At 37.5% G+C, this 13,944-nt stretch overlaps 1 protein-coding gene across 1 annotated transcript; it reads left to right on the forward strand.

The window, feature by feature from the left end:
* Positions 1–1,184: 1,184 nt before the first annotated feature.
* On the forward strand, positions 1,185–7,846 carry Spink1 (serine peptidase inhibitor Kazal type 1). Its single transcript, XM_046460287.2, has 4 exons — positions 1,185–1,337; positions 2,988–3,019; positions 4,241–4,347; positions 7,724–7,846. The coding sequence occupies exons 1-4, from the start codon at positions 1,283–1,285 to the stop codon at positions 7,767–7,769; spliced, it is 240 nt and encodes a 79-aa protein (XP_046316243.1). The 5' UTR covers positions 1,185–1,282; the 3' UTR covers positions 7,770–7,846.
* The last annotated feature ends 6,098 nt before the right edge of the window (positions 7,847–13,944 follow it).

The following is a 13,944-nucleotide window of genomic DNA, read 5'->3' on the forward strand; positions in this document are numbered from 1 at the left end:
TCCAAAAGGACAGAGATCTTGTCATTTTTATTGACTAGGATATCCCTAGGGATTGGTACAGTGCTTACTAGATGTCAAGATCTGGAAAGGGTCTGAGATTTTACCCTATTTGGAAGCTAACAAGTTAGGCTGCCACAGTTTAATGGATGCTAGCAGAAGACAGACTCCTGGGTCAAGAAGACACCTACTTATTCTGTAGCAATGGCCAGAGGGACATCATTTGCTCTGGTTTCCTCAACCCCAATTTTCACAGGATGACATGAAGAGGTACAAACAACACTCACACAGAAAGTGACTATGTACCAAGAAAAAAAGAGCCAAGCTTTGCAAAAATTCTAAATCTTTTTAAAAGGACACCTGAATTTTGTCTTGCAAAAAGATATTTCTGTTGCTCTAGACAATAAACAAACTGACTCCTTGCATCCGAGGGTGATATTATTTTGTTTTTCAAGAACCTTTGTTATACAAACACCCTGGAAAAGACAGTCTGAAACAAAGGTGATGGATCTTCTAAACACAAGTCTTGCAGCAATATGAGAGAACAGAGAATCATCTCCTAATAACACATGATAGGCATGCAGTACATATTATTTTTTAATGAAAAATCAAAATTTTGAGTTAGATACTAATATTATTTCAATTTGCAGGTGAATCAATCAAGGCACAGCAAAAGTGAATCAACTATCCAGGAATGCACAGCTGCTAAGTGGTTCTTAGCAGCACCCTCCACCTCCACAGCATACACTTGATAGAACTCAATCCTCCCTAGCTCTGACCTGTCCCTCCATCAACCCCACCTGAGTCTTAGTGAATAGGTGATTGAAAAAGAGAGAAGACAGAAAAGAATAATAAGAGTGGAGAAAGGGAACAAAGAATGGAGAGGCTGTTTTAGCTCTCCTTACTTGCTCTTGTATCCAGATCTACAGAGTAGACAGGAACTTTGAGTTCACCTTACACCTAGAAAACTGGAGTTCCAGAAGGGAAGAGCCTTCCCGTAACCGCAGAGAGTAAGGGTTCGAGTTAACTAGCTAACCGTCAGAACTGCTTTTTCCTGATAGAATTTGAGGTGCCTCTTCCTGTCACCTCTCATGTACACAGCTCTCTCTGAGCCTGGAGGCCAGGCCATGACAGTCAATCAATAACCAGGGGCACCTGCTACACAACACAGCAGGTGGAGCCTGTGCTGCCCATAGCCTATATGACCCTCCAGTTCCAGGGTTGTTGAAAGCAGTGGCAAGCTCTGTGCCTTTTTCATCTGACCTCTTGACTCAGAACCTCAGCTATGAAGTTGACAAGCATCTTTCTTCTCTGTGCCTTGACCTTGTTAAGTTTATCTGGTAAGTGATTTGCATATTTCTCAAATTTAAAACTGCTTGCTCTATTGCATTGCTAAACAAACATCTTTCTGGAAATTTAACGTAGTCTAGACTTAATTAAAACTAGTTAGTCTTGGCTAGCCTTTTGGTCCCAATGAGATAAAATAAGATCAATAGTTAAGAATTATAGAAAGAAAAATTTTTAACATAAAATGAGAGAAACAATTCCAGTGGGAGGTGCCCAGAGATAGAAAGGTTTTCCTCTAGGCTGGAGCTGACATTCTATAAGGGATATGATAGAGAGAAAGTGGGGATACCTCAACCTTAAATACACTCTCACTCTGTAAATGCTTAAGGCCAATTTACAAATTTATAATTTTCATGGAATTGCATTAAATAGATAATAATGGTTGCCAGTTATTCAGTATAAAACGTATGGTTTGACTGATTAAAATTTTTATTTTTGATCTACAGAATGTTTCAAAGGAAAATATTCTGCTTGAGTAGATGGTATACATAGGTCCCCAAACTGCCTCTTGACAAGGTTAGCAGACAATTCTGAACCCACAGCCTTCAGATTACTTTTTATCATTGAAAATGTCTAACATTTTCAACTTCATCTCCAGTCCAGGAGAAAATATTACTGAGAGCCAAACCCGTACTTCGCTAAAGAGTAGAATATCATTTGTTATATTTGCTAAATATTTATGGGAGCAGAGGTCCCTTTTCCCTCCTCATACATATTAATTAATGCAAATAGATGCCTGTGGTGAGCACCTGCTCATCAATTTTTAGACTCATCTAGATTCTAAAACCCACGGGGACCCCAACAACAGCATCAGGTTCTGACTATTCCAGCAGCTCTTCTTCTCCATGCCCTCAGAGATTGTTGATATCAAAATTATATCTCATAAACATTTCCTACTTTGGGTGCTATCAGATTAATTTCCCTTCCTTTCAGGTAATTCTTCTACATTTACCATCCCCTACATGATGTTAGCAAGACCTGCAATTTTCTGAAGAATGCAGTGTCTATTTTGCTATTTGTAAATTCAAGAAATATGATTTGATCCGTAGTCAGTCTGTGTCATACAAGTGTGAGGAAAGGTTCTTGGGAACTGATGGTGAATTGGCAAAAAGGGTCTGGTTTTAACTTATGAAAAGGGGACTTAATGCAATTATATCTGAAGATCTAGTCAATGTTAGTGAGAACTATTTCATAGCTAGTTATGTAAATACCCATACCTTGACCCATAAACTCAGATAAAGATACTTACACTCCACTCATTGTGAGATCAAAGATCTAATGACTGGTTGTGAGAATGTCAGTGAGCCTTCAATGTCATTTACTCAGCACCAATTTCAAGCAGTAAGTACATAATTTCTATTTTCAAGGAAATGAATCAATGTTTCTGAAATACCAAATTGAGATACTTTTAGTCATAATAAGATTTTTACTTAACTTCTTAGGATTTTAGCAGACAGGGAGTAAATGGAAACCAATCATATGTCCTTGAAAGAGGATGGAAATAAGAGGTGGTCAGTGGAAAAGGCCAGCAAAGAAGTCAAGCCTTCTGTGAAAGCAGAGGGTTCTGGATAAGAATAGGTCTGCATCTCTCATTTACGATCCAGCTTAACATGTCTTTTTTTTTTCATTTGTTTGTTTTCTAGGTAACACTGAAGCTGATTCCCAAGGAAGAAAGGTAAAGAGAATTTTAGAATTTTATAAGAGGCTAAAACTTTTGATCCAACAGAAGTGCAGTCTGTCAACTTTCCGTTTAACCTGAGGTTAGGATGAAGAGTAGGAATGCTAGGAACACTCAACCTGGTAAATACAGGCGGTAAGGTAGTTCCCCAGCCCACAGGCCTGTGTTGGAGGACACATTCACTGACGCCTGGGCAACTTCTATGCAGATGTCTGATGCTTGTTGTGAAGGAATTCACATATGCACTAGGACTAGCTGGAAAGACAAGCATTTGAGGTGGAAGCTTTCTCTAGTCCACTGAGTAGCCCTTCCTCTTAGGGCCAGCTTGACCATGTTGACATAAGTTTCCCCCAGTCACGGAGGTGCACCTTGAGTTTACAATGAACAGCAGAAAATAATGAACCAGGTTCTTCCTCTAGAAAAATAATTTTACACCTAACTTTTCCATATTTTCTTTTTTCCAAAAGGTAATTTCATTAAATTTGGTGACTAGGAGAAGAAGTTTCCATCTCTCCTCACACTTATATCTAGGCAGCTGATGAACTAAATGTTTATAAATGAATAAATTATTGCATTTGTGATAAATGTTATGAAGAAGCTCTGGTACCATTAGGAGCATCACATAGTTAAAAGAAGATGCCCCTAAATAAGTGACAGTGATTTTGAGCAATGAAGGATAAATAGGGCTGGCAAAACACAGGTGGGAACACTGTAACAGCCATTTGGTGATTATTAGCTCTTACTGGAGCAGAGCACACAGAGGACAAAGACTCCAAGAACGGAAGACACCTAGTGCTTTTGCATGCTTAAGGAAAGCATGTGTAAGAAAGAACATGCCCCAGGTAGCAACTAGCCTGGGAGAAGCAAGCACCTGCCATAATTGTAACCTGGGACATCATCTTCCTCACCTGAGGGAATCCTCATGACAGCACTATGACATTGATGGGAAATGGTAACATCATTCCCATTTTATAGATGAAGTGACTGAGATTCAGGAACCAAAAACACACCAACATCATACAACTTGCACATAGCAGAGGCTTTACTTAGAACCAGATTTTCTGACTCCAGGTTTTAGATTCCTCTCCTTGGAACATTCAGTGTAATTCTCCAGATTGTAACCATGCACAAAAAAACATTAAAACCATTTAGTAATTTTGCCATCAACTCAAAGAATAGAGGATGATGGGAAATGATTGTGTTTAACTTCATTGTCAGGCTAATTGCAACAATGCAATTACTGGATGCACCAAGATTTATGACCCTGTCTGTGGAAATGATGGAAACACTTACGCCAATGAATGCATGCTGTGCCTTGAAAATCAGTAAGTACAGACTTTTCTTTTTAATATATATTTTAAGTTTACTGTCTTCAAACTTTTATATATCTTATTTTCCTAAAAACCCAATCAATATACCAATAGCATGAATCTTACTATGAAAAAATGTCAACTTTTTCCAAAACTAATTTTTCCCTTTTTTTATCTCTCTGATACGATAATATGATTTTAAAATCACTTAGAGGATAAAACTCATGTTTTAGAATAAAACAACAGATAGTCTAGATTCATAAAAAGCCTATACACAAAAAAGTTACTTTAACTTTAAAAAGTCATTCTTACTGACAGGAGTGATTGTATTTTCTAAAGCCCCCAAATATACAAATATAAATTATATAGATTTGGGTGCCAAAAAGTGAATTTTTGTATCATTTTAAATCATGGATATGATAGCTAACCTCAAAGAAGTTTCATTTTCTGAAGTGCCCGTAAGTGGGTGAAAGGAATTGGATTCAGGGGTGAGATGTCAGTGTGCCACCGATTTCATATTTCATTCAGCAATAGAACATTTAACACTAGCCTCTGCCACCTTTCTTAATCTTATGACTAGGAGAATATAGGTCATGAGCACATGTAAGCCAGCACCTTATAATTTGTAGCAAATGCCAGCAGAAAAGACATAAGTATTACAGAAGTACAGCAGAGACTTGTTTTTAAAACTAGTGCTAGGATCAAACTCAGAGGTTTGAACATGCAAGAAAGTGCTTCATCTGCCTCTGAGCTACACCCATCCCTAGAGATTTATTCTTGATGAAAGGAATCAAGAAAGTATTCATGAAAAGAATGCCATTTAAACAGGATTCTAAGTTTTTGGCAGCATCAACAAGGATCATTCTAGGCTAAATAAATATGTGAATAATCCAAATAAAAGAGGTTCCATAAGTGATTCAGTAAACAGTTATTTTGGGGTTGACTTGTTATTAAAGACTTTGACTTAGGCTCAATGACTATATACATTTCCACTATTGCATGAATTCTCTTCCTATTAAACAATCCCTTTTTTGAGCAGTTTTAAACTGTCTCAGAAACTTCTCAGAGTTTACCAAGAAGTGTGAAAACAAAGATTCAACACAAAACAATATGTATTCTGCTGTATTGTGGGGAATTTGCTTCCACACGAAAGACTTACAAAAAGAATCTGCAACCACTTGTTACTTTTCCCATGACCCATGCTGTTGACATAAGATCAACTATCGTATTTCCACCTAAGGGGAAAAAAGCAGAACAGCCCTGAGACTTGGGAAATTTCCAGATGCCAACTTCAAAAAGCCCAATATTGAGGGTGACACATTGGGAAAATATGAGCAGAGGGCTGGGACATTAGTTTGCCCTTTAAGACCTATTAATTCCTGCTGGCTCTTTTTATTCTTTCAAATATATGTAAATGTGGGAGAAAGGTTTGGAGGGCAGAAAAATGTAACATTTCTTGCTCTTTCTATTTTTCTTAGATAAGAAAACTTAGGGGCTGGGGTTGTGGCTCAGCAGTAGAGTGCTCGCCTAGCATGGTATGAGGCACTGGGTTCAATCCTCAGCACCACATAAAAATAAAATAAAGGTATTGTGTCCACCTATAACTAAAAAATAAATATTAAAAAAAGAAAACTTTGGTTTATAGGTAAAATTGGCTCTCTTAAATTACAACTTATTTCCTAATGTATGATATTGCCTTTATTTCTATCATGTATTAAAGGCCTTCCCCAGGTAGAGATGTTTCTTGGTGGCAGAATGCTTGCCTAGAGACTGCAAGGCTCTGGGTTCAATCCCCAGTCCTGAAATACATACATACATACATACATACATACCCCAAACAAATCGGTTGCACAGTAACTAGAGCCAAACTCTCATCCTAGATGCCAGGTTTTGAGGTAAGCAGATAATATCAAACAAGGGCTGGCATGTGGTGATCTCCTTTGTCAATATGCACCTGGAGGGTATGTTCAATTAGGACTTTTTCTCTTTGTTCTACATCTTTTTTGCTATAAGATCATAACCATCCAACAGAACTTTCTGTAGTGGTAGGAATGCTCTCTATCTGTACATAGCTACTAGCCGCTAGCACTTAAATGTGGCTAATACAATTGAGAAACTAAAATTTAAAAATATATATACTGATACATACCAGTTATACAGAATAGTGGGTTTTTACTGTGGTGTGTTCATATATGCATGTGACATAATTTGATCAGTTTCTTTCCCTAGTACCTCTCCTTGCCCATTCCTCCCTCTCTGATGCCTTTCCTCTATCCTAACAGTCTCCCTTCTGTTGAGAAACTGAAATAATATACTATTTATATATAATAATATGATTTGTATATTATTTATATTATTTAAATTCAAATAGCCAAAAGTGGACACCAAACATGCTGACCCATATTAAACAGTAGGGCTATAGAAAACCAATCACCTCATGGGCTCTGTTTAGATCATTGTACTTACTGTATGCAGCTGATTTAGAAATCATTATTATTACCAGTCAATTGATTATGGAACAAGAAAGAATTAACTCTCTCAAAATAAACAACCAAAAAAGTCCAGTTAAATGGACATATACAAATAGAAGTATCAGATATTTTCCAGTAATGGAGAAATAGAGGAAATTTTGTAGGCCAGTATATTCAAGAAAAGGATGGCTAGAAACATGAGAGATCAGGATCAGTCTCAGGAACAATTACAGGATTTAGGACTATTTAGCTTAAAGAAAGCTGCAGTATAAAGAGAACAGAATTTTTTTATCTGGAAAGCAGGATACTTACCACTAGCTGACATTATATGGGCTACAGAAATGATTTCCCTCAACAAGACCTCACAGATTTGGATCCCCAGTTTTCTTTTTTATTTATATTTATGTTTTATTTGTAGGTGGACGCAATATCTTTATTTTATTTTTATGTGGTGCTGAGGATTGAACCCAGTGCCTCGCGCGTGCTAGGGAGCACTCTACCACTTGAGCCACAACCCCAGTCCCATGGATCCCCATTTTTCTAAAACCAAAGATCAACTAGTTCTGCAGCAGCCTGGGCACCAGCTACGATGGAAACCTCGTAGCTATGGCAGTAGCATCAGGAGCAAAAGAAGCAGCAATAGATAGGAGATTAATTTCAGGGGTCCACTGTAACACTAGACGTATAAACTCAGTAAGGACAATTTTCCTTTCTGTTTTATGGCTAGTGAAAGTAATAGTTAGCAACAAATACGTGATGAAAAAAGTGAGTGAATAAATGAATGAGAAAAAGACAAAGGAACACATCTTAAAACTTATATTTGTTTAATAAAGCTGGTGTTTTTCCCATTATTTTTCTCCCATAGTCACTTTTTGTCAATAAACTTTTAAGTTGATTTTCTTTTTCAATCTCTCCTACAGGAAGCGCCAGATTCCTATCCTCATTAAAAAATCTGGGCCTTGCTGAGAGCCAAGGCGTGAAATCCTTTAAGATCACCAAGATGTCCAGCTGACATGCCTGCTGAATAAATGTATTTGAACACACTCGTTCTTCCCAAATGCTTTTTCCTTAAACACATGTGTGATTACACAGGGGACAAGGAACTTGGGAAAGACTCAGAACAGACCCAGTATTAGCAACTTCACAATCCTGTGAGCTCAGACGGTGTTTCCCTTCTAATGCATTTTCCTTCCTATCTTCTTACATCCTGATGCCTCTGTCTTGGGAAGTGTGATGCTGATACTGAATGACAGGACCCAAGGGACTGTGGACTCCTGTAATCCCAAATATAATTGCCTGCTACCATAGGGGATAGTTGGAAAACTCTCAGTCCAGAAACATGTTACCTGTCACATTTCACTGATTGAAATAATTCCTTTATGACAAGCATGTTGGCACACACCCGTAATCTGTAATCCCAGGTACTCAAGAGGCTAAGGCAGGATCATCTCAAATTTGAGGCAAGACTCAGCGATTTAGGGCTGAGGATGTAGCCTAGTGGTAATACTACTACCACCATCATCATCATTCCTTTAGATTTCCTTGGGATTTAATTGGGCATTTATTTTGTATGGCACAGGTCTGTATATGTGGACACAGAGCTACCCTCTCTGGTAGAATAGAGTTGAGTCCTTGAGAGGTTTGGTTTGTCAACCTATTGAACAAATTCATCCTATCTGAGAACTTGGAAGAAAGACATTTCTTAGGGCTCATAAGGATACCAAGCTGGGAACACAATCTCAAGCAGTAATGGGTCTTTGCTTCAACACTTTGCAAAATGGAATCTGAATATAAAGGGGAGAGAGGTGACATGCATCTTGTAAGGATTTTGGATTGATACTGGTAAAGGACATGTTGTCTTGTTAGTGCAGGACTGGACAACTACGATCATTCTCTGGACAGATTCTCATAAAAGCAAAGAAACGTTGCAGTCCAAAAGATTTGCTGAAAACAGCACACAGTATTCCAGGGAGTGATGGTTTCTTTGTTTGTTTGTTTGTTTTTTCCCAAGACATGAGCTAACATTCTGGTACCTATTGTAAGCAACAGAGTCAAAAGTTTGGATCTAGACATATCTGAGATCTGACTTAACTGCCATTTCCCAACTCCATCTTTTGTATCCAAAGACTTGCTTTGGATATCTGCTTTGCAGCTCGTGGGTTTGCACTAAGGATGTGTGTGGGGGGGGGTCCTGATTCTGAATTAATTTGAGGAGTGGACACTTGTATCATCAAACCATCCCCAAGATATGAGATGATCTGGCAAGGTAAAAAGGGGGTGATATTCCAGAGGAACTGATGGTGAGGACTTGGCGAAGTGCACCATGGTTTATAAGTGAGCCACAATAGCACCATTACATTACTTTCACCTTCTGAGTAAACTTAGCAAAGTGAATACACTTGACTAATATCACCAGCAAACAAAGCGTCAGAGTTAGGCTTTTAATTCAGGGCTGATTTCAAGTCCAAATCTTCCCTGAAATCACAATCTCCTCACATGGATTACTCACTATTCCTTGTATAGAAAACATCCTTCTATTAAAACAGTCTATGTGTTTATATTCAGCAATAACTAATAAGAGAGAAATAGGAAGTGTCCCAAAAGAAAAAAATCTACAACTACTAAAAATAAAAGGAGAAAGAAGGAAAAGCAGCTTGAGATCCTGTGTTTCTTTTAAAAAACAAAAAAAAAGCCTAAAGTGGAGAAGTGGATAGAGGACTGATGGAGGCTGAGTTGCATCAGGTTTATACATCTTGTGGAACATATCACCCATTCAACTAGAAATAACAGGTGAAAAACAATTCTGCACTTGCAAAACATAGTTACCTGGCCCTATCAGGTTTAAGTTAATTTCTTGTGATATTTAAAATACACGTCTTGGGCTGGGGATGTGGCTCAAGCGGTAGTGCGCTCGCCTGGCATGCGTGCAGCCCGGGTTCCATCCTCAGCACCACATACAAACAAAGATGTTGTGTCCGCCAAAAACTAAAAAAATAAATATTAAAAAATTCTCTCTCTCTCTCTTTCTCTGTCTCTCTCTCTCTCTCTTTAAATAAAATAAAATAAAATAAACGTCTTGAGGTTTAACTGTGACCACTAGAGGGTGCTGGCCTGCCATGTGAGTCAGCGTAAGCAGAGCCTAAGGGCTCTCACCCAATATTGTGCTAACTGCAGTTGTGGATGCAAAATGGCTTCCAGCGCCTCCACTGTCATGCTAGAGGACATTTGAAGGGCACCCCTAACATTCAGGAACTTTGCCATAGTGAATCGTTGAATACTACAAATCTTCATATCTAATGGGACCATTCTGCAAATTCAGAAAGAAGAGTTTGGAAATTATAAGCAGAAGCAAGACAAAAATCCAGATTATCTACCTCCAATGGCTCTGAGCTCACCTCTTCTCTCTTCTCTCCTCTTCTCTCTCTCACTCTCTCTGATCCATCAGAAAACATAACCTCATGCCCGGTGGTTATGCTTTAAAGAGATAATTTACAAATTAGAATGTGTATAAAAATGCAAGCTATCAAAATTGATAAGATTTTGAAATTGTTTTATGATGAGTGATTCAAAGAAGTAGGAAAATTTTAGCTACAGAAGAAAAATTCTCAGATCTTGGTGGGTTTTTCAAACAATTTAAGGGACAATAGTGTCAACACAGTGAAAGCAGAAACATTGTCCTATTCTGAGTGCTGGATTATAGGCTCTACCACCGAGGAGATACCAAATTAATATTTTTGTTACATAAGTGAACAAGAAAGAGAAATGAACACCTTTTGGTTGTCCCCAAAGGGTAAGAATTTAGACTTTATGAGGTAGAGAATAAAGATGGACTGACTTTGGTCAGTAAGAAATATACACTACAATGATTAAAGGGCTCTGTTTTAGCATGCTTGGGCTTGCTGTGGCTCTGCCACTATGTAGCCAAGGGTCCTGGCAGAAGTCAGAGACTTCTCAAATTTCACTCCTCATCTCCACTATGGGTTAGTTATAACAATTCCTTCCAAGGGCAATGAGCCCAGGGCTTGGCAAATATTAAGTGTGTAAGAAGTATTAGCTTTTGTTATTATTACTCTTATTCATATTATAACCCTTATAGCTCATTAAACAAACATTTGACTACCTTTTGGTAACTTTACTTCTTCAAGTAACAATTCATTACATTATTGAATTGTCAGGGATTTTGTGGAAGATATTCTCAACTGGGTAGAAGTGGACTAAAACTCTCTACTTATATATTTGAAAACATTTAGGATTATAAACCATAACTACAAAGTTCAAACTCAAGTATAAGGACTAATCACAAATTTTATGCATTGAGAAGGGTATCATGGCCATGGGAGGGAATAGAGTAGTAAACCCAGTGCCCATTATTAGGTCTCCTTCCCTAAGTGGAGGTAAGAACTAATCCTCATCAAGTGCAGGACCACAGCACTACACCATGTAGTTAAAGGACCAATTCATTCCTGAAGTTTTCTTGATTTGGTCTCAGAGTATTGAAATATGAACTATCTGATGGGAAAGGATATTTTTTAAATGTTGCAAGGGAGAAGGAAACTTGTTTGAAATGAAACATGTAAAATAATGAGTTATACTGAGCCATTTGAGAAAAAAGAATGTGAAAAATATTGAGCATTTATTTCCATTTCTCTGATCCAATTTATTTCCTAAAAACCTTAGCTTAATCCAACTATGTAGAAATAAACTTTATTTGTATAAGAGAGAATTAAGTAAAAAACACACACAGCTCCTACTTTTTCAATATTTAGCACTGCCAACAGTTTCCCTTGTTTTCTTTCATTGTTTAAACAGTAATTAACTTCTAACTAAAAACATGAAATATGTAAATAATAAAACAGTATGCACAAAATGAAATAATGTAGATCTTTCCTTATAGCCAAGTCAGAAGTCACTAAAAAGCCAACAAACAATAAAAATAAAAACAGCTGATTGGAGATCAGGTCAAAACCCAATTCCTTGGAAGGCAGGGTGTATGGGAGCAGAAAGATGGTGGAATATGATGGATATCATGATCCTAGGTACATGTTTGACTGCACATATGGTACAACACTACATTGTGTACAATCAGAGAAATGAAAAGTTGTGCTGCAATTGTGTACAATGAATCAAAATGCATTCTTCTGTCATATATACCCCCCATTAAAATAAATAAATAAATAAATTTAAAAGAAAAAGAATATAATCAAAAGAGACCCAGGAAGTTACAAAGCCAGAGCCAGATATCTGGCAGAATTAGTTTTGTTCTTATACAGCAGTCACTAACTCATAATGGTTCAATTTAGATTTCTTGACATGACATGGTGCAAAAACAATAAACATTCATTTAAAAAACGCCAATTACTTGAATGGAATACTTTTGCAGTCAAGTATTTTTTAAATGTGTTAAAAATAAAAATGGAGATCACAGTTTAGATACCTCAGAGTTAACTGCCTATTGTCATTTAACACAATTTAGAAAACCCAACCCTGAACAAAACACTAAAGTTAGTTTTTTGTCCTTATCAACATGATTCTTTGAAATGAACCAGCTACCTGTAGACAAATCAGCTTCAAGCGCTCTGCACCTTAAAGAAGATTATATGACAGTGAGTCACAAAAGAGGTCAAACGTCTTCCTCCTCTACTTTGCAAGTTGTGCTGCAGGTGCTGTAAAATTGAGATTTCCTGCTATTTTCCAGCTTAGGATTTCCTAGTTCATGAACTACTATTTTGTATTCTCAACAAAATCTTAAAATTCTAACAATCTGATTTTATTTTTGACAGATGGTAATAGGTAACTCATTGTTCTCAATTGATTAGAGTCATGAATAAGGAGTGTAAAATAGATAATGTTTCTTGATTTTATATTATTCCTTGTTAAAGGAAGAAAAAGGAGAAAATGCGGGGTCGGGGGTGGGGAATGAAGTGTTTCCAGGGGAAAAGTTTTGTCAAAAGTAGAAGCAGAAAGCAGGTGGCACACATGACTAGAGAGGCTGAGGCAGGAGGATCCAAGTTCAAAGCCAGCCTCAAGGTATGGAAATATAGCTCAGTGACAAAGCTCCCCTGAATTAAATACCCATTACAAAAAAAAGAAAGAAAGAAAGAAAGAGGAAAAGGAAAAGAAAGAGAAGAGAAATAGAGAAGCAAAAATAGGAAATTACCAAAAAAAAATTAAGAAAAATAACAAAAAGTGGAAGTGAGAGGACATAAGCAGGATCATACATATTCTTATTAAAAGATAGAGAGAAGCACCTCAATTGACAAGGAATAAAAAGCAGAGAAAACCTAGTGAGCTTTTTAGTTAATGTGGTTCTGGACAGCCACATTCCAAGTGAGTCACCACACTTCGAACTGCTGGTGCTTAATTTCGGCTTTTTGAAAGCTCTTTTATTTACTGAAATGAATTGCATGCACTTTTCTTAGTAACTTACAATTATAGTTTTGGGATCTTTTTTACATCCTGGAGACATGTAAAATCTTCAAAATAATAACTTAACAGAAATTAACTTTAAAAACTTACAGATGTAAATGAGTCCAAGGTGAAAGTTGAAGAATAATGAGGATAGTAAGAGCTAACCTCTCTGAGTATCTCTGTGTGCCAAGACCTGCACTGACTCTCTCCCTTCTGTTGTTCCATTGAGTGCTGACAAGAGTCTTGAGATTCTCATTGTAGGAATGAGAAAACTGAAATTCCAGCTCACTCTGGTTAGAGCTGGTCATACTACAGTTCTTGGCCTGTCCATTATGTCACCCATTGTTGACACCTCACTTAACTGCCCTACTTGGACTGTTGATTTCCTCCCCACGACTGACTGACTGACTCTCTCTCTCTCTCTCTCTCTCTCTCTCTCTCTCTCTCTCTCTCACACACACACACACACACACACACCCCTTCTAATTCTTTCTCAGCTTCTCGGAATGCAAGCATCACCTGCTCTGGGCATCCTTCATGCCCTGCTACCCAGTTCAGCATCCTCCATTTCTTGCTCTTTATTTGTGCTCACCAGTTTATGAGATGTTTTTCTAAGATCTCTGCCACTACAAAAGCCCTGGACTCTGCAAAGTTTTTTTTTGTTTGTTTGTTTTGTTTTGTTTTAAATCTCTTTTATCTTCCTAGTTTTCTAAGCATCCTAAGAGTGGCATTG

This window comes from Marmota monax, unplaced genomic scaffold (assembly GCF_021218885.2).
Source record: "Marmota monax isolate L192 unplaced genomic scaffold, Marmota_monax_Labrador192_F-V1.1 WCK01_AAM20220418_F8-fsc00006, whole genome shotgun sequence".
In the NCBI taxonomy this organism is placed as follows: Eukaryota; Metazoa; Chordata; class Mammalia; order Rodentia; family Sciuridae; genus Marmota; species Marmota monax.

Excerpts from the sequence above, each read along its gene's own strand:
- Spink1 (XM_046460287.2), top strand. The coding sequence starts at position 1,283 with ATGAAGTTGACAAGCATCTTTCTTCTCTGTGCCTTGACCTTGTTAAGT. Across the intron at positions 3,020-4,240 it reads CTGATTCCCAAGGAAGAAAG|GCTAATTGCAACAATGCAAT; the intron begins GTAAAGAGAATT and ends CTTCATTGTCAG. Across the intron at positions 4,348-7,723 it reads ATGCTGTGCCTTGAAAATCA|GAAGCGCCAGATTCCTATCC; the intron begins GTAAGTACAGAC and ends TCTCTCCTACAG.